Below are 24,202 nucleotides of genomic sequence, written 5' to 3'. Positions count from 1 at the left end.
CTAGATCTTGTGGAAAGTCCTCTTTCAATAGTGCTCAGTAGTCAATTAGTGCCCATAGCTTTAAATTAAATGTTCAACAATCACACATAGGTGTCATCTAGTGTGCTTAGACGACCAAATATCAGATTGTCATCATATGTGATTTACACATGCAGCCACAACATATTAGCACACTGAGAGCAGCACGAGTCTCCTCGCTGGTAACACTTGTCATGATAGCCCCGTCCAGCAGAGAGCAGACTTAGATCAGGACTGTGCCACCTCCTCTATACATAGTTTTTGTGCTTCAGGTGTGTGACGCTCTGTAGTACTTCTTTTTTATGAGCAGCGACCTAAGAGGATCTGTTCAAACCCCCAAATAAGAATTACAAGAATGACACGTTACTCCAGTTGTCTTGGACAAAAGCTGTGTGTGGTAAAAATGTGTTTATGGTTGTTGTTGTTATCGCCAATACAGTGGTCACAGTATTTCTGGACTGCTGTATTTCTCCATGTGGTAATACTCCTCTTGTCTGGAACAAATGCTGAATGAATCAAGCACAAGAGTAATACAAACACGTTCAGTCAAACAGATGACTTTAAATGCAACATTATATTAGTCTGTGTTTACATTTTATCACATAAAATGATGGTCATTTGATCATGTAAAAGCAATAAAGTCCAACATTGGTTTCAGGAGGATGTAATGAAAGTTACCCTCCCCGTGAAGGCTGCCGGTTTCAAAGTGAAGTGAAGTTTTCTCTCGAGATAAACGGCGTGTTGAGGATGAGCCAGAGCTGTGGTCTGTGTCCTCCCCACATTCCTGAGCGCAGAGAGCCTCCTCCCCGCTTCACGCTCCAGCCCACCGCATGAAAGAGCCGTCCTCCACCCTCCACAGCTGCTCAGAGAACCAGGAGAGGTCAAGCACGACCAGGGCCCGCATGTCTTATATTGTGGGAAAATATGCCCGCCTATTTATAGCAATACTACACACCAGTGCTGCTTGAATTTGGTTCTGAACTTAAACTGAGCTGTAAGTGAAGTGAACCAAGTTTTAATAAACTGATTCATGCTGTACTAACACACATCTGTACGATCCAACACTGACACACTGTTAAATGTCCGTTTGTTGGTTGACTAGAAGCTCACTTCAAAATTATGGGCTGCTACATGGAACATTTTAACTGAACTTTAACTAGTAAGTCACAAGTTTAACTCAGACTCAGAAACAGATTCTCTTCATTCTTTAGCAGGCAAAAAAGGAAGAAACCTCAGGAAGAGCAAGTAAGGAGGGATTCCTCTCTGCAGGATGGGCAGGCACGCAATGGGAGGATGATGAGCAACTTTAGATATCAGCGAATATGAAAGACCTGAACCACATGACCTCCTTTCCACCGTGGAGGCCTGGAAGGAGGACAAGCATCTCAAACAGAGGCAGCGCAGCATCCACACAGGAGAGACAAACGCACACATGGGAAAGAGAGAGAGAGACATGATAGCATGCAGATTAAGGAGAGAGGGAGAAAAGAGGAGAGGCTGAATCTCCTGGGGGAGGATGATCCAGATCCAGACGTGAGGAGCCAGGGGAGAGAGAGGAGCCAGCAGGGTCCTGAGCGAACAGAGAGGAGAAGGAGGAGCAAACGAGGGAGGGAAGAAAGAGAGAGACCACACAGCCGGGCAGCTTGTGGGAAACAGAACTAAAAAAAACAGAGGGTTGGAGAAATGCAGTCGTTATCGGAAAGTTTCCAGGTTGTTTGTTTGATATCTGGCCAGCAGGACAAACATGGACAATAAGTACAGAAGTTAACAGATTCATTGAGCTTCTTCACCAGGAGAACGATGGTAACAGGTACAAGGTCTGAGGTGTTGAAGGATGAGCACTAACTGAAAGTTCAGGCAAATTTTTAAAACGTTTTATCTTAGATTGAAAGGCCTCAACACAGACAGGCTGTCTGATGTTGACAGGAAGATTATTCCAGAGAAAAGGAAAAGCAGCCTGCTGACTGTTGGGGAATTTACAATCTAAACAGATGGGACGCAGTTTAAGTGTTTTATGAAGGTGTGCCATGAACCTGCAGAAAAGCTTCAGAGCTCTTTTGTATCAAGTGTCCAAGGCTCTGAAAGTCTACTGAAGGGACGAGCACCATTCTTCCAAAAGATACTCCCTCAGTTGCTGATGTGGGTGGTGGTGGTGGTGTAGAGGGCTGTGCAACATGCTGGTCACATTTCATACACCAAGGCAGTTCAATGTGATTTAAAGGATAATAAGAGGTATAGAAAATCTGAAAGTAAGCTAGTGGTAGTAGTAGTAGTAGTGCTAGTAGCTTAAGATAAAAGAATACACTACATACTACTATAGTAATGTGCGATTAATCTAAATTAAATAAATAAAAGAAAATGAAGGTTATATAAAGCTAAGCTAAGCAGCCCCAACTTGTTGAGCTTTACATCATGTGTCCAAGAATACACATTCATTAAAGTAAGTGACCACAAGACGCCTTTTCCACATGCGCTCAGGAGCTGCTGACTCCTCCTGACTCCAGCTTAAACATGCTTTTGGAAAAGCAGTCCTCAGAGAGGATTCTTGGCCATCTCATTTCAGGTTGAGTAATGCTGAGTCAGCACTGGAACGACCAAGGTGCACAGTCATCAGCCTGGCTGGCCGAACGCAGCACTAATGACTCGCTCCCTCATTGTACTCCTCTCCAACTTTTCACTCCCTGTCTGTTTGCCACTGACTGTCACCTACCCCCCTCCTCTCTCTCTCTCTCTCTCTCTCTCTCTCTCTCTCTCACCCTGCCAGGCCCCCACAGTGCACTACTTAAACAAATTACTCTCTATCTCTGCGAGCTTGCTCTGCAGAGTCGGGCTTGTCACTGTGTGGGAGCCTCTGGGACGTGCAGCTTTAAAATGAGAAAGGAGAGCAGGTTGATCCGGTGGATCTGGTGGATTGTGGTTGTGATCGCTTTGTTCTTGTGGGCTGGGCTGGGCTTCATCGTAGGTAAGATCACACAGCAGACACTGACACCGGACAGAAAAGCAAGTCAGTAATCCACATGTGATACTGAATTTAGCATTGTAGCAATGCAAATAATCGAATAGCTGACCATGATAAGTGTGTAAATGGAAGTGAAGGCAGTTACTTAAAAGTCATCAATAGATCCACAGTGTAAGGTGATAAAATCATGTTTTTTTAGTAGTAGTAGTAGTAGTAATTTCTTTAGAATTTCTCTCACATCAGATCTTCTCAGTGCTGTGTGCTGTTGTGTGTGTGAGCTTTAGTTTGTCACTACTCCGACACATTTCACATCTGTCTGCTCACGGCAGGTTAACACCTGCTGTCCATAACCACGACTCTGTTTAACGCTTCTATCATAATAGGATGTTTTTGTGAAGATCTGACACAACTGGGCAGTAAGCTACATGTAGACATGTCTGTTGCTTTATCCAACGTTGTGTTTCTGTAATTTGTTCTTGGAAAAGGGCGATTTGATCCCATCATAAGGTCACACAGTCTTCTTGAGAGAACTTATGCTGTTGCTGAACTGACTGTCTGCATGTCCTGTGTGTGTGGAGTAGGCAGGTTTACGAAGCCCACACATGCAAACACTGCAAACAGCGCTTCCAGCAAGTATCTGAGGGACTTTCTGGATGAAATGCAGCCAGACCAGATCAGGGAGCATCTAAGGTAAACATCACCACCGACTCACTAAACCTGTCTGTACATCAGGAGAGGTAATCCAAAGTGTATTTACAGTGGTCGTCCTTCCGAGGGGTTTCAGCAGGGGAGAAAAATGACTTCAAAATCAAAATCTCACGGGGAATGTGCTTGGAAAGGCAGAAAGTTGAAGAGGACAGCTCAGACACAATCCACCAACAGGCCAAACTTTTCACTCGAGCAGCAACCCCATTCTTGACGTCATGCCTATAAAAACATGAACCCCCCATCAACCGCTTAAATCCTGCTGATCCACCAGTGGGTGAGACATTGCAAAATCACGCTGCGCAGCCAAACATTGTTCCAATGCACAGAACTTAATTCTGAATTATAGCAGCAGTCCCACAGTTTGCAAAGATACTAAATATAAAAAGCATGCCTCAGTGTACTGTAAGCATCAAATGGCTTCAAGAGCTGAAATACACTGAAATATACAATAATAGTGAATTCAGACATCAAGAACAACAGCTTTGCAAGCAGGCAGACTCTCTGGCCTCAAGGCATTCGTGTTCTGTGAGCAACTGGTAGCCCCATCATTAACTGCTGACATCCCCTCCCCACAGGAAATTTACACGACTCCCCCACCTGGCGGGTACAGAGCAGAACCTGAGATATGCAGAGCAAATCAAAGAAGAGTGGCTGGAGTTTGGTCTGGACTCAGTGGAGATGGTTCCCTATGACGTCCTGCTGTCCTACCCCAACAAATCACGGCCCAATTACGTCTCGATAGTTGATCAGGTTGGCAATGAGGTACGGCACATACACACAGAAGCCATAAGACACAAGATTATCAATTGTGCATGAAACGTACATCCGGTCAAATGCACACAGACTGAGAAGGACAAAGAACATTAAAGCTAAACATATAATTTCAACCTCCCTGCAAAATACATGTCTTATGAAGAGAATTGTCATTATTGTTTGCTCCCATCTATTATAGCATTAGGGTGGCAGTCATACCCTGTGGGCCGGTTTATAACACAGCTACCTGTTCTATCATTTTAAATGACTATTTGCATGCCTTGTAGTCACACTGAGAATCACATTTTAATGCATGCTTGTGTTTAGTGGTTGCCAAACATTTTGTGATACTAGCCTATTTTACCGCTCCGAGCACTCTCCATTCTCCACGCTCACCCTCCTGGTGATTAAAATTTCAAAGGGACTGTGGTTTTCTCACGGACATGAACAATAACACTAATTCAGTCCAAACCGCTGACTGCTTCTCAGTCTGTTTGGGGAGATAACAAAGCTGCAGCGTGCCCATGGAGATCACACATTGAAAAACACCCCACTTCTCTGCTGTTCGTCTTCCCCACAACACTGCAAGACAGCTCATTCAAGTCCAAGGTCCTTTTATAGCCTTGTTGTGAGATAACCCTCTGCGTGTCTTATAAGTAGAGATAATGATCCAGCACAGAGGCGACCAAGAGAAAACAGACCAGGGTTTACTGCTCGGCTATATTGCAGCTTGCTGCTCAGATGCATTTAGGAACATGTCAACTAGCTGAGTAATACATTTCAGCTGAACAACAGCACACAGACCCACAGGCCTGACTTTATGCACAGCAGATACCATAGATAAGTCCATTTTCCAGCTGCCGAGCAGAACAGGATCAACTGATGTCTGCAAATAATTCACAGAATGAGTTTTGCTACGTAGGATCACTAATGATAAAATGTCTAAGCATTTACAGTGTGATCCCTGATTGACAGTGGTGGAGCAAGTGTTCAGATCCCTCAACACCACAATGTGAAAAAACTCCATTGCAAGAAAAAGTCCTGTATTGAAAACAATGCATAATTAGAAAAATGTACTGAAAGTAGCAACAGTAAAAGTACTCAGCACAGAAAAAATGGTAAATGATTAAAGAAGCATTATCCGTTGCTATTTGAGGTGCAGCTAATTGTTAACCATTTTATATAGGTCTGCAAATAATGATTGTTTTCATTATGGATCAATCTGGCGAGTATGTTCTGGATTCACTGATTGACACAGTGACTCCATCACATTGCTCATTTTACTAAAACTACAAAAATAAAACAAGATAGTTTATTATATGTATCTTATATAAATAGGAATTATTAACATATTTACAAGGGATAGAAGTAAATCCTCACTTTGGAAAAGCTGACACCATGAAATGTAATGGGGTGAAAGTACAATATTTCTCTCTACTTCAGAACAGCACTTGAATAAATGCAGCTTCATTCTGCAGTGACGGTGGATGTACATTACAACCTTTGAAGCATTTACTATTGAGAATAAAAGGCTATTTCCTCTTTCATCTGCAGGTTTTTAGCACTTCCTTGGCTGAGCCAGTTCCTGAGGGTTATGAAGATGTTTCTAACATTGTGCCTCCATACAGTGCCTTCTCTGCAAAGGGACAACCTAAGGTACATTCATGCTCACACACACAAACAACCGCATCATACTGACCGGAAGACTGTGATGTTTAAATACTTTTTCACTGCAGTAGCAAAAGTAGTTAACATGGATTTCTGATAAACAAGCACCTCAGACGTCTCCACCTTCCGTCTTTCTCTCCAGGGGGATTTAGTGTACGTGAACTACGGTCGCACAGAAGACTTCCTCCAGTTAGAGCGGGAGATGGGCATCAGTGTTAGTGGGAAGATTGTCATTGTCAGATATGGGAAAATATTCAGAGGCAATAAGGTAGGAAAAGGGCTAAAGCTGTGAAGCTGAAGCTGAAGCTGAAGCTTACATCTCAACAGCAGACTTGTGCGCTTTGATTTCCAACTTACCTCTGCAGTAGTGGTGCATAATTATTAATTAATCAAATTGCAACATTTCAAATTATTTTCTCACACATCAACTTTTGTACAGCATCAAAATGACCCACTGCTGTCTCTCGCTCCGCCAGGTGAAGAACGCCATGTTAGCCGGAGCGAAGGGGATCATCATGTTCTCAGACCCAGCAGATTACTGCGCTGCTGGAGTCCAGGTACAATATTCTCAATGCCTTTTGCATTTTTGTGAATTTTGTGTGCAACAGCCATTGTTGATGCAGCAGAGGTTGACAGAATGCAATCACTTCTAACTCTGAGTGTGTGCATGTGTATGTGTGTGTGTGTGTGTGCCTGCACAGCCCTACCCTGACGGCTGGAACCTGCCCGGTGGAGGAGCTCAGAGAGGAAATGTCCTCAACCTGAATGGAGCAGGAGACCCACTCACACCAGGCTACCCCGCCAAAGGTGTGTGTGTCTGTGTGTGCTTGTTCGTGTGTTAGAGCCTGTGTGAGTTTGTTCATATGTGTGTGTGAGTTCATGTAACACAGTGCTGTCTCCTCACTCGCAGAATACACCTACAGATTCATCCCCAAGGATGGAGTGGGACTTCCCAAGATTCCTGTGCATCCAATCGGCTACCATGATGCAATTCACCTGCTAAAGTAAACTTTTCTTTCTTCTTTTCTTTTCCCCGCCTGCTGATGTGGTTTTGTTTCCTATAGTAAATGCAATCATTCAGAGAAGGGCTATTTTAGCAATGTCAGCATGCCAACGATTAGGTCACGTTAAGCTTAGTCTAACTTGTTAATGTATTTGTAAAATTTGGTGCCGATCCATCCAGTTCATGGCTAAAACTGTTTAATTTGTGCCTTGAATTTAGGGCAAGAAGCTACATTATTTTCGCTGCCCCTCAATGAAATGAGCCATTAATTAATTCATTATTGACAGAATATATGAATTATTTACCATTCAACAGGAACATGGGAGGGCAGATTCCACCCAACAACTGGAAAGGAGCTCTGAACGTCTCCTACAGGCTTGGTCCAGGCTTCAAGGATGAGTTCAAGAGCCAGTAAGAGCTGACGCTGAGCTTGTTTCTTTGTCCAGTGATCACTTGTGCCCACTTCACTCCATGATAACGGGATTTTGAATTGTCTCTCCCCTTTTTGTTGCTCATTTTCTCTTGCTCAGCTTTAATGACCCAGTGGCAAGTAGCCAACTGAAGCACAATGGACGCCTTTGTAGCTCTTGTGTGTGAGAGACATACATAAACATCCACACACATACAAGCTACTACAGGCTTAATGAGCAGATAGTATGGATCTGTATGCAACCACAGCAATTAGGTACCTTTCTGCTTTTGAACAACAGCAACAACCCCACATATACTGACATTTGACAGGGTGAGGGTGTCTCTTTTTCTGGCCTGCATTATAAAACACCATTTTGTCAATGTTTTAACTTTTTCCTGTTTTCTTTTCCCAAATTTTCTTTCTGTGTATCACCCCTTCTTTAATCTGTCTGTCTCAGGAAGGTGCGTATGAACATCCACACTGACAACCAGGTGACCAGGATCTACAACGTCATTGGCAGAATTAGAGGAGCTCTGGAGCCAGGTACAGGCCAACGTGATCTAATCCTTCATTAAAGCTTTCAGCAGCATTTTACGCACAACCAACACATGCAAGCAACATTAGTAATGTTATTATGAAGACTAATGTTGATGTAAACATAATAACAGGTTAGGATAGGAGAACAAAATCATTTAAATGCGTTTTGGCAAGAAATTTTCAGAAAAAACAGAACTTTAGTGGCATTACTGTTTTTACTGCAGCAGTTTTGATCAAAATTGCTATGTTTGTGTGTGTGTGTGTGTGTGTGTGTGCAGACAGGTACGTGATTCTGGGAGGGCACCGGGATGCCTGGGTGTTTGGAGGAATTGATCCCATGTCCGGTGCTGCAGTCGTCCATGAAACCGTCAGAAGCGCTGGCAGGCTGCTCAGGAAAGGTACGTCTCTGCAAGTGAGTGAGCGAGTGAATAATGGTGTCAATAGTCAGTACTCAGTGTGTGTGTGTGTGTGTGTGTGTAGGCTGGAGGCCTAGGAGGACTATAATATTTGCCAGCTGGGATGCAGAGGAGTTTGGACTGCTGGGATCCACTGAATGGGCAGAGGTACACATACACCCACTCATATCTACACCAAAGTCTGAACCTTCAAATGTCCGTTTGAAGTGGAAAACTGGACAACACGTCCTCACGCAAAAGTCCTGACCCTGTTGGTTAAAAACCCATCTCGACAGGATAATGCCAAGCTGCTGCAGGAGAGGGCTGTGGCTTACATCAATGCAGACTCTGCCATTGAGGGTGAGTGTGTTTGTTCATCATTCTCGGTAGATTTAAGACAACGTTGAGGGTGAATTATGTTTGATGTGGCTTGTGTGTGGTGAATGTGTCTATTTGGATTCCAGGCATGTACACGCTGAGGGTTGACTGCACTCCGTCTCTACACACTTTGGTGTACGACCTCACCAAGCAGGTGAGAAGATATACTCACACAAAAGGAATGGAAGGCCGGAACCTAATTTTAGAAGATTTTATTTGTCTTTCATGCTCACTCTTGTGCTTCATTCATGTCATTCCCTCCCTGTCTTTCTTTCTGTCATGTCTCTCTCTTTCCTTTTAATGTTTGCATGTAGATAACCAGTCCAGAGGAGGGAGAGGAGGGAGTTTCTCTGTACGAGAGCTGGCATAAGAGGGACAACTGGACAAATGACCGTGATGCACCCAGGTACAGTGTAGACAAACTAGAAACAAAGCCACACAAACAATAAAATACACAAGCTTCAAAACTTCAGCAGCCACGGGAGAAATGCAACCAGGTCACAGCTGAAGATTACTAATTCTTCAATGCTGCAGTTTGGGCACACTTTGCACGATGAATATAGACTATTAAAAACCCTTAACTCTAAATCTTTTGTCTCTGTGTGGCCGTGTGTGTTGGGTTTAAAACAAGCCTTGAATGGAAACTGTACTGATCAGTCTTAGCTAGTCAGTTAAAGAAGCCACTGAACCTGCGTGTCCTCCCCTCTTGTGTACTGTAGGATCAGTAAACTCGGGTCAGGCAGCGATTTTGAGGCCTATTTTATCCGTTTGGGAATTGCTTCAGGCAGAGCCAGATACACCAAGAACAAGGTGAGAACCGTTGCACTGACAGCAGAATCTGCAGAAGCATCATTTATTGTTACTCATGTTCAAATATTACTATCTGAGCTTAATTATCTTTGTGTGTGTGCCTGTTTGTGCAGTGAGCGTACAATGCAGGGAGGAATTCTTTTGACTTGAATATATTCAGTGACTCATACAGTACAATAAGTGGGATTTTTATGCTTCATGCTGTCTTGTGTACAGCTTCAGTGTGATATCTGCATTGCTGTGTCTTTATTCCTGTCATCATTGTGATCCTGAATCATTGTCTCTTTTGTATGCTGCAGTGTGGAACAAATTTTGGATTTAAACAAGCTGCTTGTCTAATCAAGGTTATTTCATTGCTCGTTACCCTGCATAATCTCAAGCTTCTGTCTTAACTTAAGGGTTGAGTTAAGGTGAGAGCATAGTTAAGTAGAATGTGAGCAAAGTATCTGTATGATAAAGGTCACTGTGGGCCTCCAAGGACTCTGACTTCGTGTGTGTGTGTGTGCATTCAGAGAACAGAGCGGTACAGCAGCTATCCAGTCTATCACAGTGTGTATGAGACCTTCGAGATAGTAGAGAAGTTTTACGACCCTTCCTTCAAGAGGCTTCATGCAGTGGCCCAGGTGAGAGGGGGCCTTATCTACCTACTGGCTGACTCCCAGCTCCTCCCGCTTGATGTCAACCAGTATGCAGACTCGCTGAGGAAATATGCACAGAGCATCGCACAGCTGGCACAGAAGCACCCAGAGGAGATGGAGGCGTATGGGGTGTCGTTTGGTGAGTTGATTTTGGTCACGGTGGGTTCCATGTGGTGCCGACCAGCAGACGTTTCCAAGAATGTCTTTTTTCCCTCTATTTTCAGATTCTTTGTTTTCTGCTGTGGAGAACTTTACAGTTGCAGCCAGGGGCTTCCATGAGCGCCTGCAGACTCTCAACAGAGCAGAGTAAGATTGTGTTTAACATTTCAAACATTTCAGCAAATGCTGAAACATGTTGGTGTGAATGCTCTAGTAGGAGTCATTCCTATGTTCCCACGATCCTATATTCTCGGGGTCCTATGTTCCACGGATTTACACAGCACATAATGGGAATAAAACAAAGGGCCTGACATTCCCAGGGTCCTATGTTTCCCAACTCTAAGGTTTGGGTTTGGCTTATGTGACCCAAACACAATAGCAGGGTTAATGTGTGCATGCAGAATATTTAACTGGGGAACATACGTAGGAGGATGGGAACATAAATACGCTCCTCTCTAGTTTATTATGCTTTCAAATGTGCACTCAGTGGCTTTATTGGGTTCACCTGTACAATCTAATGCACTCCAGTTCTGACAGAAATTATTGTTCATTTTTTGTTGACATGGTCAGAAACATGTAAATTCCTTCATTCTTATGTTTATTACTGAGGACATCGTTAAAGCTGGTGTTGTGCTGGACTACGAGAGGTGTTTCTAATTATTTGTCCTCCCTACTTACAGACATGAGTGGGGAGGAGTGTTAGGAAAGCCTCTGAAGATTTTTTTTCATGTTTTATTTATTTATTATTGGTTAATTTAACAGGGGGAGTGCACATTGAGATTTTGCAGGTGTACCTAACAAAGTGGCCACTCTGTGTATGTTCAGTCTGGTCAAGTGTGTGCGAAAGTGTGTGTCACGTTTGTGTGCATCAGTCCTCTGCAGGTACGTGTCGTGAATGATCAGCTCATGTATCTGGAGAGAGCCTTCATAGACCCCCTGGGCTTACCTGGCAGACCCTTCTACAGGTTAGTCACACAGACACACACACACACACACATGCATGTAACGCAATTTTCATTTGAATTACATGCTTTTGCAGGAGTGTCATCAATCAGTCAAACACTTGAGCACAATGAGCACTAAACAGCACTGTATTTGACCTGAAGATGAAAAAAGACTCAGAGTTCACTGAGATGATAAAAGTCTGAAAAATAACTGGAATTTTGCCTTTTCACAATAGCCCTTTTAACGTCATTGAAGGAAAAGCGTGCATTACTGATAACATTAATAATGGCTTCGTTGTAGTGCATCAGTAAACCACGACCGTGTGACAGTGGGCCAATATGTGCAATGCCAGGACCTTGAAACTGAAGCAGCTAAATGGAATTCAGCCATCCTTAATTTTATTATTTAGGCTACATGTGTGCTTTTCCTACTGTCAGAGCATTTCAATGGGCTCCACAGATTGTTCAGGCCAGCTTATTTATAATACAAAGATATAACATCTATATTACCTCCAGTGCATTCCATAATATAACACCGTCCCTCCTCTCTGTTTCAGGCATGTGATTTTTGCTCCCAGCAGCCATAATAAATATGCAGGAGAGTCTTTTCCTGGGATCTACGATGCATTGTTTGACATCAAGAACTCGGCTGACCCAGAAAAGTCCTGGGAGGAAGTCAAGCGTCAAATCAGCATCGCAGCATTCACTGTTCATGCTGCCGCCATGACGCTAACACCACCCGCATGAAGCAAGCTCTAAAGCCATGCCATGGCGCTATCTATTGACAATTACAACAGCAGAAGGTGAAGGGAGGAAATACACCACCTGCAGCATGGACAGAAATGTACCATCCCTGTTTTCAGAGCCAGCCACGTTTCAGGAAGGTCCAGAGCTCAGTATTACAGTGACTCTCCAAACCACACCTCTGGAAGCTAGAGAACTGGCTCTTTGCTCTTCTGTGGTTTGATGTGTGTTCTGTTATTTTGTGTCAGTAAAGAAATAATGTTTTTAATGCTTTCTTGTTGTTTGATTTTGTACTAATATTCTCTGTCCACAAGGGAGCCAAATAAAATCAATCCACCTGGAAACAACTGATATCTCGTCCATGCAAGATGACAGATACGGCACTTTTTCCAAGCTATGTTTACATTTATGTTTATATATTTAATAAATTACTTTACGTAGTTTCCTTAAAGGTACAGTTATGTGCCACATAAGTGGCAAGTGGCAGGGAATGAAGCTGAACAGTTATGAAAATGAACGGACAACTTTTCATTGTAGGTTCTGTCTTATATCTCAGCAGATTTTCTATAAAGATTGTGTGGTGTTCTAGAAACTACAGGAGTCATTTCACTATTCCTTTTAACATTCATTTTCATTCAATATTGGTGTTCTGGGATGCTGATTTTTGCACTTTTCATTGCACTTGTACTCCCTTTGATATAATAATAACCACCTCATCGACTTCACCTTTTTTTGTAAATATCTGCTTATTCAGAATTTGATGCAGCATCATGTTTCAAACAAAGTTGGGACAGGAGGAACAAAAGACTGGGAAAGCTGTGGAACGCTCCAAAAACACCTGTTTGGATCATTCCACAGGTAAACAGGTTGATTGGTAACAGGTGATAGTATCATGATTGGGTATGTAAAGGAGCATCCTGGAAAGGCTCAGTGGTTCACAAGTGAGGATGGAGCAAGGTTCAACACTTTGTGAACACATGACTGTTTAAAAGATATTACTAGAGGGACACTTCATAAAACCGCTGTCAGTAAACACAGTTTCTTTGCAAGTGATTGTATTCTGTTTTTATTTATGTTTCACACAGTCCCAACTTATTGGAATCTGGGTTGTAAGTAATGAATGCAGGCACATGTTCATTATCATTCGTCCAACTTAACCTTGTCCTCTTCTTATTTTTGTTGATACATGTTTAGTAATAATAGTGTCAACGTCATGACCACCCAAAAGAAATCCAGAGTTGAGGATGACATGACTCCAAACCAACACGAGATGTACCAAGGAAATTACTGAGACCAATTTCAAACGCTGTTGTTTGTAAAAGTGCAGGACGACAATATGTGACAAGAATTAAACTGAGAGAATTTAGGAAGCACCAGTCCATGAAACTTGGATATATATCATCCGTTTTCACCTTATCAGTGGTATTTACCTGATATATTTGTTCAATATAATACAATCACTTTCTCAAACACACAAAGCCTTAAATGTCCCTTTTTTCAGAGAAGACAAAAGTCTTCAGTGTCATCTTTTCACAGAGAAAAACACAATTTCACTGCTGGAATTCACCCTGTAGTCACTCTTATTAGCCTACTTATGTGTCATGTGGTAGCATGTAAACAAGGAGACAAACAAATATACACACAGATGCTGAAAGACTTGCTGCAAAAAAAACGTAGACAGAAGAGCCAATTTCTAAATTCAGCAAGCATGTACACATACACAAAGTGACACACAGACACATACGTACACAATACAATAAAATCCACATTCGCAATAAAAAATGACGGCTGGATGAAGGAAAATCTTCAATAGTGCTCATTGTAAGACACGACAGACATGATGTGGTGCTGGATAGAGTCCACTACTACTAACTAGTAGAATGCACAGAACGACATTCACTGTAATTGGTATGGTACAGCAGCAACACTACTGACACAGACTCAAAAAATAATTTGTATCAAATTTCATGTTATCAAAGGCAATATCACACAGACTTGACGTCACGTTGAGTTCAGTTTAGGGTTTTCGGTGTTTTGAGCATCACACTCCGATCACTCGTTCTATCGCAGAGATCCATCGAATCCGTATAAAGTAAGTTTTATTGATGCACTCCAAGCCCGACTCACTCATCTTCCTGGGTCATTTCTCTAAGGCACTCTTTCAAGTTTTCCACCCGGTCACTATTGTTCTCTTGAGCATTCTGTATCGTCTGCTCCAGCAGCCGCTGCACCTCGTCCAGTCCGCTCACCTTCGGCGTGTTGTGGCGGTAGAGATACCCGCTCAGCTGATTGTCGTGGCAGTCCGGGGAAAGAAGGCCGCACAGAAAGCGCAGGAACATGTCGTAATGACCCAGCGGGGAGCTGAGGGTTCGCTCCACGGCACACTGGACCACGCCTGCTACTGATTTGGCCTGATCCTTGGGTGTGAAGATCTTGGGCATGTGCAATACCCCGGACTCCAGAACGTTCTTAGACTCCGAGCGGAACATCATGAAGACGTACAGAGCGGCCATGAACTCCTGGAGGAGAGAAGACACAGGGTGGTTTCTAGATGACTCCTCTGGTGTATCCTGGTGGTCAGGGAGGCTAAGAACACGTCTCACCTTTTTTTTGTTATTAAAAGCCAGTTAAACATAAAAATATATATTTTTTAAGTTCTAATCCTGAGTCCCTGTGCTAATTGTTCTGTTATCTCTTGGCATATATCAAATATATGTCACACATCATTTTTGGAGTATTTTCACATCAAAATGCCTCTCTTTTGGCCTTTTGTTAGGTTAAAATATTTCTGATTACATGTCTTGGTGTAAAAATACCTTAATCAAATCAAATCTGATGTGGAGCAACTAGCTTAACCTGCCTATTAAATAAAACACTCTTGACGTCATGGTTCATCGTTGTGTGTTTGGATCTCAGGTGACAAAAACTTGGACTTCACGACCAAAAAGTCTGTTTGAGGCTCATTTTTCCCTCATTCCTCTCCTCCTGATCCAACCACATGGGTGAGGGAGGTGTAGATGGAGGCTCTGTACTGCTCCATATTCACCAAGTCACACTCAATTCTAAGCCGTCCAATTAAATCTGAAGATTTTAATGAAGTTCCTCACAAAACTACTCTGGCCACATGTTGTGTTTCACTCAGGAATGAATACATCACATTAGCTAAACTAAAGATGCTCTAGCTTCCATTTCACTGTGACTTTAAGAGTGGCAGCACCTGTTTTGTGCAGCAAACCTTTGAGCACTTCAGTTTCAAAGTCAGCTTATGTCAGAGGAGGTGGGATTTTTACATGTGCTTAGAAGTCAAACATTTTGTTAAAAATAAAAGCCCAATAAAACCCCAAATTACACAAACAAGAAAAGAAACAAATAGACGATACCCAGCACCTCACATCCGCCCTCATTTCAAAGATTTCACCAACATCCAAGTGAGGTGTCAGTGTATGTATGCTGTGCTTTAAGTTCTAACACCAAATCTCTGTATGTTGCATATTTGACCATGACTGGATCCAAAATCAGGTGTGATGATACAAAATTATGCTCATAACTAGACGAGTTCAACTCACAACTTAGGGTGAGCACAGAGAAACATTCAGCAGATGCATGTGAAAACAGCCTTCTAGTGTCAAACTCTGCGAGATGGAAAGAGTTTTACCTGGAAGGTCAAATGTATAAAGCAGAATGTCCTCCTCCCGGTTGAGGCTGTGGGGGGGAGCTCAGTACACATGCCGGACAGCGCTGCTACCTCCATCAACTTCAGACCGCACTCCTTCACGTCCTCTTCAAAGAACACGCTGGTATTCCTCTCCAGCATCTTAAAGGCCATCTTCCCCATCTTTGTCAGCAGGTGCTTGTCGTCATTGGACCATTTCTGAGTGGAGAGAGGATGTTGAAATGACAGATACTGCCGTTGAAGTGAAGCTATTCATTTTTTTGAACATTCATGTCATGATATGACTTAAACACATAAAAGACAAAAAAGCCACAGACAAACAGACAGTACCAGGTCGTTTTCTCCCTTTCCATAGTAGAATTGCAGCCTGCGGTTGGTCTGGACAATCAAAATGTTGACGTAAATTGGTGTCAGCCTGGGGGGGTGCACCCCATAGCCCCGATAACGGAAGCGGCGCTCGAACACTGTGGCCACAATCCAGCAGACAAAGGGTTGGCAGGCGAGTATACTGAGCGTCGGTAGGCGCTTGTAATGGGCCACGATCTTTGCTGCTAACTCGGCGTCGCCAAAGCGTTTGGTCAGGTAGGCGTCTTTCATCTCATCACTGGAGAAAAGAGGGGAAAAACAGATTAAACTGGACTGAAACTGAAATTTCTCATTAATCAGTAAATACAAAAACTAAAAAGGAGACCGACATACGCATGCAATCAGACAAGACAGACATCTACACACACACCTGAAGCCCTGTATTTCTGTGACAGCGTCTATGAACTGAGATGGTATTTGCGAGACAGCCGCCCGTCTCCCCAGGATCCAAACACGGGCACCACGAAGCACAGTCCCTCGGATGATATTTACAATCAGATCATCAGGATGTGCTTGGGTGTAATTGTCATTTATTACTGGAGCATTCTGGATAGAAAAAACAGAAAACCATGAGAAAGTTTCCATTTTGCACTTGAAAAACATGCCAGCACTGTCCTAATTACTGGATATTTTTAAAAATGTTGCTGGGAAAACATCAAAACATCCCTCTTTCTATGAGTTACAATTCAGTATCCATCATTATGGTGTGTTCAGTGTTTGTTCAGATTCTAGATATGTTTTACAGTTAGAAATGTGAAGGGGGCGCAGGTGTGTGTGTGCAGACTTGATACCTCCCAGTCCAGAGGAGCTTGGTAGCAATCAAATGAGTCCATTATGATGAGAAATTTACAGTCCTCCTGCTCCAGGTATTTCATGTCTTTGCACTCCGGATGATAATACTCTATCACTTCCATGATGGACATCTTCTGTGAAGGAAAGGGGCTTTTGTTTCGCAGAGACCAGAAAGTCCGGAATGAAAGTTTGATGACAAACTGCAGATCCTGAGCAAAGGTGGACAGACAAAATGTGTCAGTCACAGAAAATTCAAGACACAACAATTCATGAGACAGAGCCATTTGCATGTTTCATCTATGACTTTTTACGTCAAATTTACAGTTTAAATATTAGCACAATAGAAGAAATGAAAATCTATTTACCAGTAAATTAATTTACACTTTCTCTTGTACTTTGCTGTGTAGGCCAGTCCACAGTAGATATAAGATATAAGACGTTGAAACAAATGTAATATATTTGTCAGGGAGTGGGGACTTAGGGGAACTATGAAGGAAACTATGGGTGGAACCCAGATGCAGACACAACAGGGAACATAGACTAACACGCAACACCGGGAACGAACACACATGTACACAAGACACAATGGAGCTGGGGACAAGACTAAGGCAACACAAGAAACTCACTAACACACAAGGCAAGACTATGGACAATACAATAAAAGGGAAAACTCAATCAGGACAAGAACACAGACAAACCAAGGAATACGCTAGATTCAAATTAAATAAATTTATTAACACAAAGCTAATTCAACAAAACCCAAATCTCTGGGAAAACACAAGAACTAACTTGGAACAAGACAACTTAGGACACTGACGAGACTAGCAACTGATGTTAACATAAAGCATGGCACGACTAAGACAATGCAAGAGACACACATACATGAAACATGGCACAACGACAACACTACGGTTACAAAACTAGCAAACCAAAAACGCTCCTGAAGGAGGAAAACTCAAAGGGCTATGAAACGGAGGAATAGGAATCTAAATAACAAGAGATCAAACAGAAAATCGCTCTTAAACGAGGAGAATAAATCGGCTACGCTATAACTATGACAAGAAAACCGAAACCAAATTATAACGTTACAAACAAATATCACTATGGAAGGAACAGGGCATGGAACATAAACTAATGAGAGAAACGCAGACAACACTAAAGACAGGGACCCTACATAAATCAAGACAAGATCAAAGACAAGAACAAGGCAAAAAACTTATTAGAACTGTGGACAATAAAAGACAAAGATGATACAAGGAACAACTCAGACCTGAACAGAAACACGGGCATCAACAAAGGAAACGCAACAAGAAACACTTACATGAAACATGACAAACACTTACTAAGGGACTATGGCTTGAACTATGACTGTGAGAACGTAGACAGCAAGGTTACACAGACAACACTAAAGAAACATGCATACTCAGACTATAAGAACAACAAGAGACAATGACAAAACTAGAACCAAACTTACATGGAACACGATGCGGACATGACAAGGAATCACACGACAAACACTTACTATGGGTGCTAAAGCAAGGGCAATAACTGCGGCAAGGGGACAAGGTAAGGTAACGCTCACGACGACCCGACAAGGACAAAGGGAAGACACAGACTTAAATACACTAGGGAGGAACACTAATGACACACAGGTGAAACACATCAGACAATCACACAGGAGGGAAAACACAGGAAGTAAAGTAACACAAAGACACATGACATGAACCTTCAAAATAAAACAGGAAGTAACCAAAACCAGGCAAAGACAAGACACAATGGGAAACTTAACAAAAATACCAAGACAGGGCAAGGGTAGAGAAATAAGACAATACAGAACTCTAACATAAAACATGGCATGACTATGAGGACAATATGGATAACACAGACTTGAACAGAGAAACGAACATGAACAAAGAAGACACTACAATGAACACTTACAAACTGAATGAGGCAAAATCAACAAGAGAACACTTAACAAAAACCGGCGTGCAAGGCACGGGTCATGACAATATTCATATGTTCCCCAGTGTTTTCAATGTATCAAGCATGTCCCTAATTAATCCAGGTTTTCATATCAGTCTCAGTTCGATCAATTGGAGCTTTTAGCTCCCACTGTTATTTCATTTGCTGCTGCTCCAGCTCTGTAATTCAACTTTAAATCAGCATGAATCAGTTTTGGCCAGTTGAAATTAACAATGTAACATCAAGGTAAACATCACACACACTATTGCCACATTACAGCCCTACAAAGTTAATGTATTCCTAATAGTTTCCTATTTACACATCCAGCAGACTCTGAGTAACTTTATTATTTGTTTGGAGTACCTCATCTTGTGATCTGATGAATTTAATCCCCATATTAAGTCTCCTCTTTAGCTCTGTTTTGGTCACCTGCTCCTCAGAAATACACAGTATCTGGCTGTTTGTATTGCTAGATGCTCCGCTATGCTCACCAGCTAGTCGCTACCTTCGTTTGCTGTTTGACACTGGGCAAGAAGTGTATTTGCAATTTATAACTAAAATTTGTGATTTGTAATTGTAATGTCAATCGTTTTTTGTTGAATCACCTTATTGGCGCGTAGTTCTGCCCAATCCAGGCAGAATTTCCCCACAGAGACAGTCATGCCAATTCCTGGAATCCCAGTGGTCAGCACCGTCCTCACCGGTTGGCCATCGTCCTTCTGTAGTCGGAACAGACTGTTGATGCCAACGAAGGTGTCGGCACTGGGGACCTGGAGAGGTGACGGGGGGTGGGGTCGGAGCTCATGGGAGGGGTGAACTCCTCCATAACCACAAGTGGAAATCTGGGGCTCAACGTAGACGGTATCTAGAAGATTCTGCTTCCCGGCTCGAACGACCCCCTCGCGGATGACTTGGTGTTTTCTGATCAAATGCTGCGTCAGGTGAAAACGGATCAACGCTGGTGGAGAAAGAAGAGGAAAGTAAGAAACCCATTTATGGTAGTCTCATGCTTCTGCACACACTGTCACCAGAAAAGACACACCATGATGCATCAATCAATGCATCCACATCCATCAGAGTAAAACATACATCTAGTGTGCCTTGCCCACGATCAGTGAGTTTCAGGGTTTTTAGAATATCAAGTAAACCTGAACCTGATTCCTTTACAATTGCCAATGCAGCCATAGTTCTCGACTGGGAAAGAGGCAAAAAATATATGGTAGGTACTTTGCGGTGGAATTTTTACTTTGGAAATTACACACATAGCAGATTTGCACAGGATTAAGATCACAGATGGCCCCCAAAATGATTACAAAGTACTAGAAGTCCCCAGGTAATTGTATTGGTACTTGCTGCTGTGAAAACAGGGCTTTAGTGACCATTAGACCCGTTACACACCTATCATCAAAGCAGTCAATGCTCGAAACAATGTGGATGGCAAAATGTAAGTCATGTAAAAAAATGCAGCCACAGCATTCAGAGTTAATTAACATACCTCAGAACAATCAAATTTCTATTCAGCCAGTGTCGGGATAAAACCAGCGTTCACTTGCCTCTCTTGCACTGATTCTGTAGTTTGTCTGCCTCTGGTTTCTTGTTGATACTTTCTAGGGTACTTATTGTATGGAACAAGGAACGGTCCTGGCCTGCAAAACAGAATTTCAATACAAACATTTTCAATACAGAATAAAGATAGTCAGCAAAGGCTAAATTTGTTTCTCTAAATGTTGAGCTCTATTAACACGGTGTGTACCATACGTAGCAAAGCTTCCTTACCAAGGATCTCCAGGATCCTGTCCACAAAATCAAGAATGTCTCCCTCCATCACCTGTTGCAGGGTCATGCTTTGTTCCCACTGGTAAAACCTCATCTTAAATTTGAATAGCTCTTCCTTGGTGAGGCCTGTCACAGTATCCTGGATACTCTGCAAACAGAGGAAGTATAAAACACAAGTTAACATGTTTACCTGCAGAAATGATGCTGGCACCATTTGGGCAATATTAACATTTAACAATTACATTTTTATTATTCATTAACAAACTTGAGAAAATTAGCAAAACAATGCATAGTCATGCGTCAACTTTTAAAGAGTTTCCTTTGTTACATAATAAATGGAGAATGTGAAGTTTGTTTTAAAAATAGAGTTAAACATACGTTTGAAAATGGACAGTTACTGGGATGTATGACAATCACATTATTATATATGTTAAAAATGCATCATCAGGTCACACAAAGTCCAGAGACCAAAACAACCTTGAATATGTGAGGCAGGTCCTGTTCTGGGTGCAGTCTGCCTGGCTGGCTGTTCTCATCAGTCTGCATTATGTCATCTGGTTCAACTGGCTCTGGTGGTTCTGGGGAATGAGTTACCAAAAGTTCATCCAAATCCTCCTCAGTGTCTTCTGACAAATCCCCCGGATCAGACAACCTGAGAGACAACAGGAACCCCGGAGCGAAGGTAAGGAAGTGTACTGCAAAGATTTTGACTCATGTCAAAGACAGCCATGTCAAAAATGGCATACAACATATAGGCTAAAATCTTTTTCCAAACCTATTTTTAGATACTTTGTAAACATGGTAAACGCTTGTATAAACAAATAGACCATATTTAATATATCTATACTCTGTTAAGTCGCATCCTTTCATTATTTTTCAGACATGTACTCATATATTTTTGTGTCAAATCTATGCAAGCATCAAATTTTTGAACAATGGTTAGATTTCCATGGATATTAACAGCTATATTAACAACATATGTTATAAATATTAATTAAAATATGTGCATCAACAAAAAAGCATAAAGAAAACAAAGTTATTGCTTTGCCTCTCATTGACCAGATTTATAACAGACAATTGTGTGAGTGTGAGTGTGTGTGTGTGTGTGTGTGTGTGTGTGTGTGTGCGTGAGCATCGCCCACCAGGTGTCAATGACGGCAGCCCCGGGTGGTTTGGTCTGCTCTGTGGTCATGGTGTAGAGGGTCTCTGGAGACTCTGAGCGAACCATCTGCAACCTGGCAAAGAATTAAGGACGACATCCACCTGGTAAGACCCGGTAACCTCCTCCTTAGCAGTTTCTATGTCACTGAAAGCAACTTTGAACTTTAAAATATAACACAATGGACCATTCCCACCATTCGAATTTACTAAAAAAATTATTAAGGTAGAATATTGCCATTAACAAGTTGATCCTCCCCTGAACATGATGCCTGATTCCCAAAAACATCAGCATTGAAAGCTGTTGATCATGAAGCTGCCTGGCATTATACTTCTGCGCCTCCCAGCAGGAATGTGAAGCTTTATGCCATCTGTAGTAAAATACCCAAAACACACACACTTTGTGAAAATGATTCATTGTCAAACCAAGACACATTACCCTGTCCCCCCACAGGCAGTCGAGTCAGGTAGTACTACGGGAAACAGTGAAGCACAGGCCTCTGCAACCTCTTCATTCCACTCCTGCTCCTTCTCCTCTTCCTCCATCACATCACTGTCACTCTTCATTGACCCATAGCTGGAGGGAGGCCTCTTCCACTTCTTCTTCTTCTCCTCCTCATCCTTGTCCTCACTCCTCTGCCTTAAGATGCTGAGGACAAGATGGTGTTAATTTTAATGAGTCCAACAGGTAATGAATAAGAAATGACATTTCACTGAATACATGTCAAAGAACAGAGATGGACAATCTGATCAATCAAGCAGATAATCAAACACTGACAGGTTTGACAAGATGTTCAACTTCTGGCCCAAAAGAGACCGCTAAACTAACTCTATGAGATAAGTGAGTACAAATATTTAAATTTACCTCCATAAGTGATGAGTAAACAACAGAGCTAACTACTGCAAAGCTGGTAAATTTAGAAACAACTAAATTAATAAATTATGGATAATTTAGTTAATGTGAATAATCTTAAGCGACGAAACGTAAGTTTAATCGTCCAAACTGAGTAACAGAAAGATGGCAGCTGCCAAAAAGCTGTGTGACAACACCCACCTTTCAACTTCAGTGTCCGGGTCCATGTCTGTGGTGGGAGCAGACTACAGCACAGCTGTACAGTGGACTTAAGTCTCACTTATCGCAATATATTCACACCCAAAACCATGAATCCACCGTCCACACGTTACTGTAACACACAGGCTGTCCCTCTCCGCCGTTACTGTTATGCTAACATTATTACTTAAAGCAACATGGTGGGCTTACGAATATACAGACGCGTTAGGAATTAATGCTTCCCAATAAATAATTTACACGAACACTACAAACTATAACCTGTACTGTCATCTCACCAGGAAAGCATTCTAAGTTCTTTGCTGTGCGTTTTCAGCCTAACTTTCGGTTTCGAGTCGGTTTGTGTCCGGTCGAAAGTAACAGCACGACTTCCGGGTAATATCCTTCAGAATAAAAGCACGATCTCCAAAAAACGTTAACGCAAAAGTTCTACATGAAAAAACACTACACTCACAATCAGTCATTGTCGAAATTGTCCATTGTAAAAATATTCGTTAATGCTCCAGCTGGCCTGAACTTTAACCGCTTGTCATTTAATATGTAGTTTACCAAGCAAAAAAAAAAAAAAAAAAAACTTCAGGGGTCAGTTCTCAAAGTCAGCCAAATTTTATAGAGTAAATTATTCTAATGACTTCGTCTTCTCACAATAATGTCACCATTGGCAAATGTTTAAAGTTACATTATGCCATCAGGCCTATTTTAAAAGTCTGGTGTGTGTGTGTGTTTCCTATATAAATGACATCATGAGCAAACAGGTTAGGCCAGGATTATATAGACATATTTTGTGCATTAATTGTTCATAGAATATATACTACACCCTCACTGACTAATTGTTTAAACCAAGAATCAGTCGTCTGTGTTTTTGCTTCTGATATGTATGGTGATGAAACGGAAATGACTATAAAAACAAACAAGGGAAAGTCTGCTTTTATTCTGAAGGTTTGAGGCACACACCGGAAGTGTACCAGTTGCGCTTGAAGTCAGGAACCCGGGTGTTCCATTCATACGCCGAAAGACCATGGATTTGTATGTTTTTGGACAACCCAACTGAATAATAATTTCTAGTAGATCTGGGGATCTTCATACCACTGAGCATTTTTCTGTCAAGCTTTATCATCAGGCTTCAGAAATCTTTGTTAATGGAGGTTAACGCACCTTATTAACATGTAATATGCTTAAATTATGATGGCTCATTCTAACAAGTATGCAAAAGGACCAAACACAAATCAATAAGATGACGGGATGAGCAACCTCATCTGAAAACACTTTTATCATATTTA

General features: G+C 42.0%; 2 protein-coding genes across 2 annotated transcripts; one reads left to right on the top strand and one right to left on the bottom strand.

Annotated features, from left to right (window-relative positions):
- The first annotated feature begins 2,867 nt into the window (after positions 1 to 2,867).
- naalad2 (N-acetylated alpha-linked acidic dipeptidase 2) lies at positions 2,868 to 12,294 on the top strand. The gene is made up of 20 exons (XM_041941054.1): positions 2,868 to 2,980; positions 3,559 to 3,667; positions 4,261 to 4,447; positions 5,993 to 6,094; positions 6,249 to 6,374; positions 6,583 to 6,663; positions 6,808 to 6,913; positions 7,017 to 7,110; positions 7,425 to 7,520; positions 7,979 to 8,064; positions 8,337 to 8,456; positions 8,539 to 8,621; positions 8,750 to 8,813; positions 8,918 to 8,985; positions 9,146 to 9,237; positions 9,551 to 9,641; positions 10,154 to 10,418; positions 10,504 to 10,585; positions 11,311 to 11,403; positions 11,940 to 12,294. The coding sequence occupies exons 1-20, from the start codon at positions 2,890 to 2,892 to the stop codon at positions 12,127 to 12,129; spliced, it is 2,226 nt and encodes a 741-aa protein (XP_041796988.1). The 5' UTR covers positions 2,868 to 2,889; the 3' UTR covers positions 12,130 to 12,294.
- Positions 12,295 to 13,112: 818 nt separating this feature from the next.
- Positions 13,113 to 23,251, bottom strand: nlrc3l (NLR family, CARD domain containing 3-like). Its single transcript, XM_041940739.1, has 12 exons — positions 22,908 to 23,251; positions 22,293 to 22,502; positions 21,838 to 21,930; positions 21,173 to 21,347; positions 20,696 to 20,843; positions 20,473 to 20,565; positions 19,525 to 19,877; positions 16,957 to 17,166; positions 16,536 to 16,711; positions 16,130 to 16,403; positions 15,782 to 15,997; positions 13,113 to 14,645 (listed from the first exon to the last, which is right to left on the bottom strand). Exons 1-12 carry the CDS (start codon positions 22,931 to 22,933, stop codon positions 14,250 to 14,252), a joined length of 2,370 nt encoding a protein of 789 aa, XP_041796673.1. The 5' UTR covers positions 22,934 to 23,251; the 3' UTR covers positions 13,113 to 14,249.
- Positions 23,252 to 24,202: the final 951 nt, after the last annotated feature.

Source organism: Chelmon rostratus, chromosome 7, assembly GCF_017976325.1.
Source record: "Chelmon rostratus isolate fCheRos1 chromosome 7, fCheRos1.pri, whole genome shotgun sequence".
Taxonomy (NCBI): Eukaryota; Metazoa; Chordata; class Actinopteri; order Chaetodontiformes; family Chaetodontidae; genus Chelmon; species Chelmon rostratus.
The sequence above is the reverse complement of the archived record's forward strand: the minus strand, read 5'-3'. Positions and strand labels throughout refer to the sequence as shown.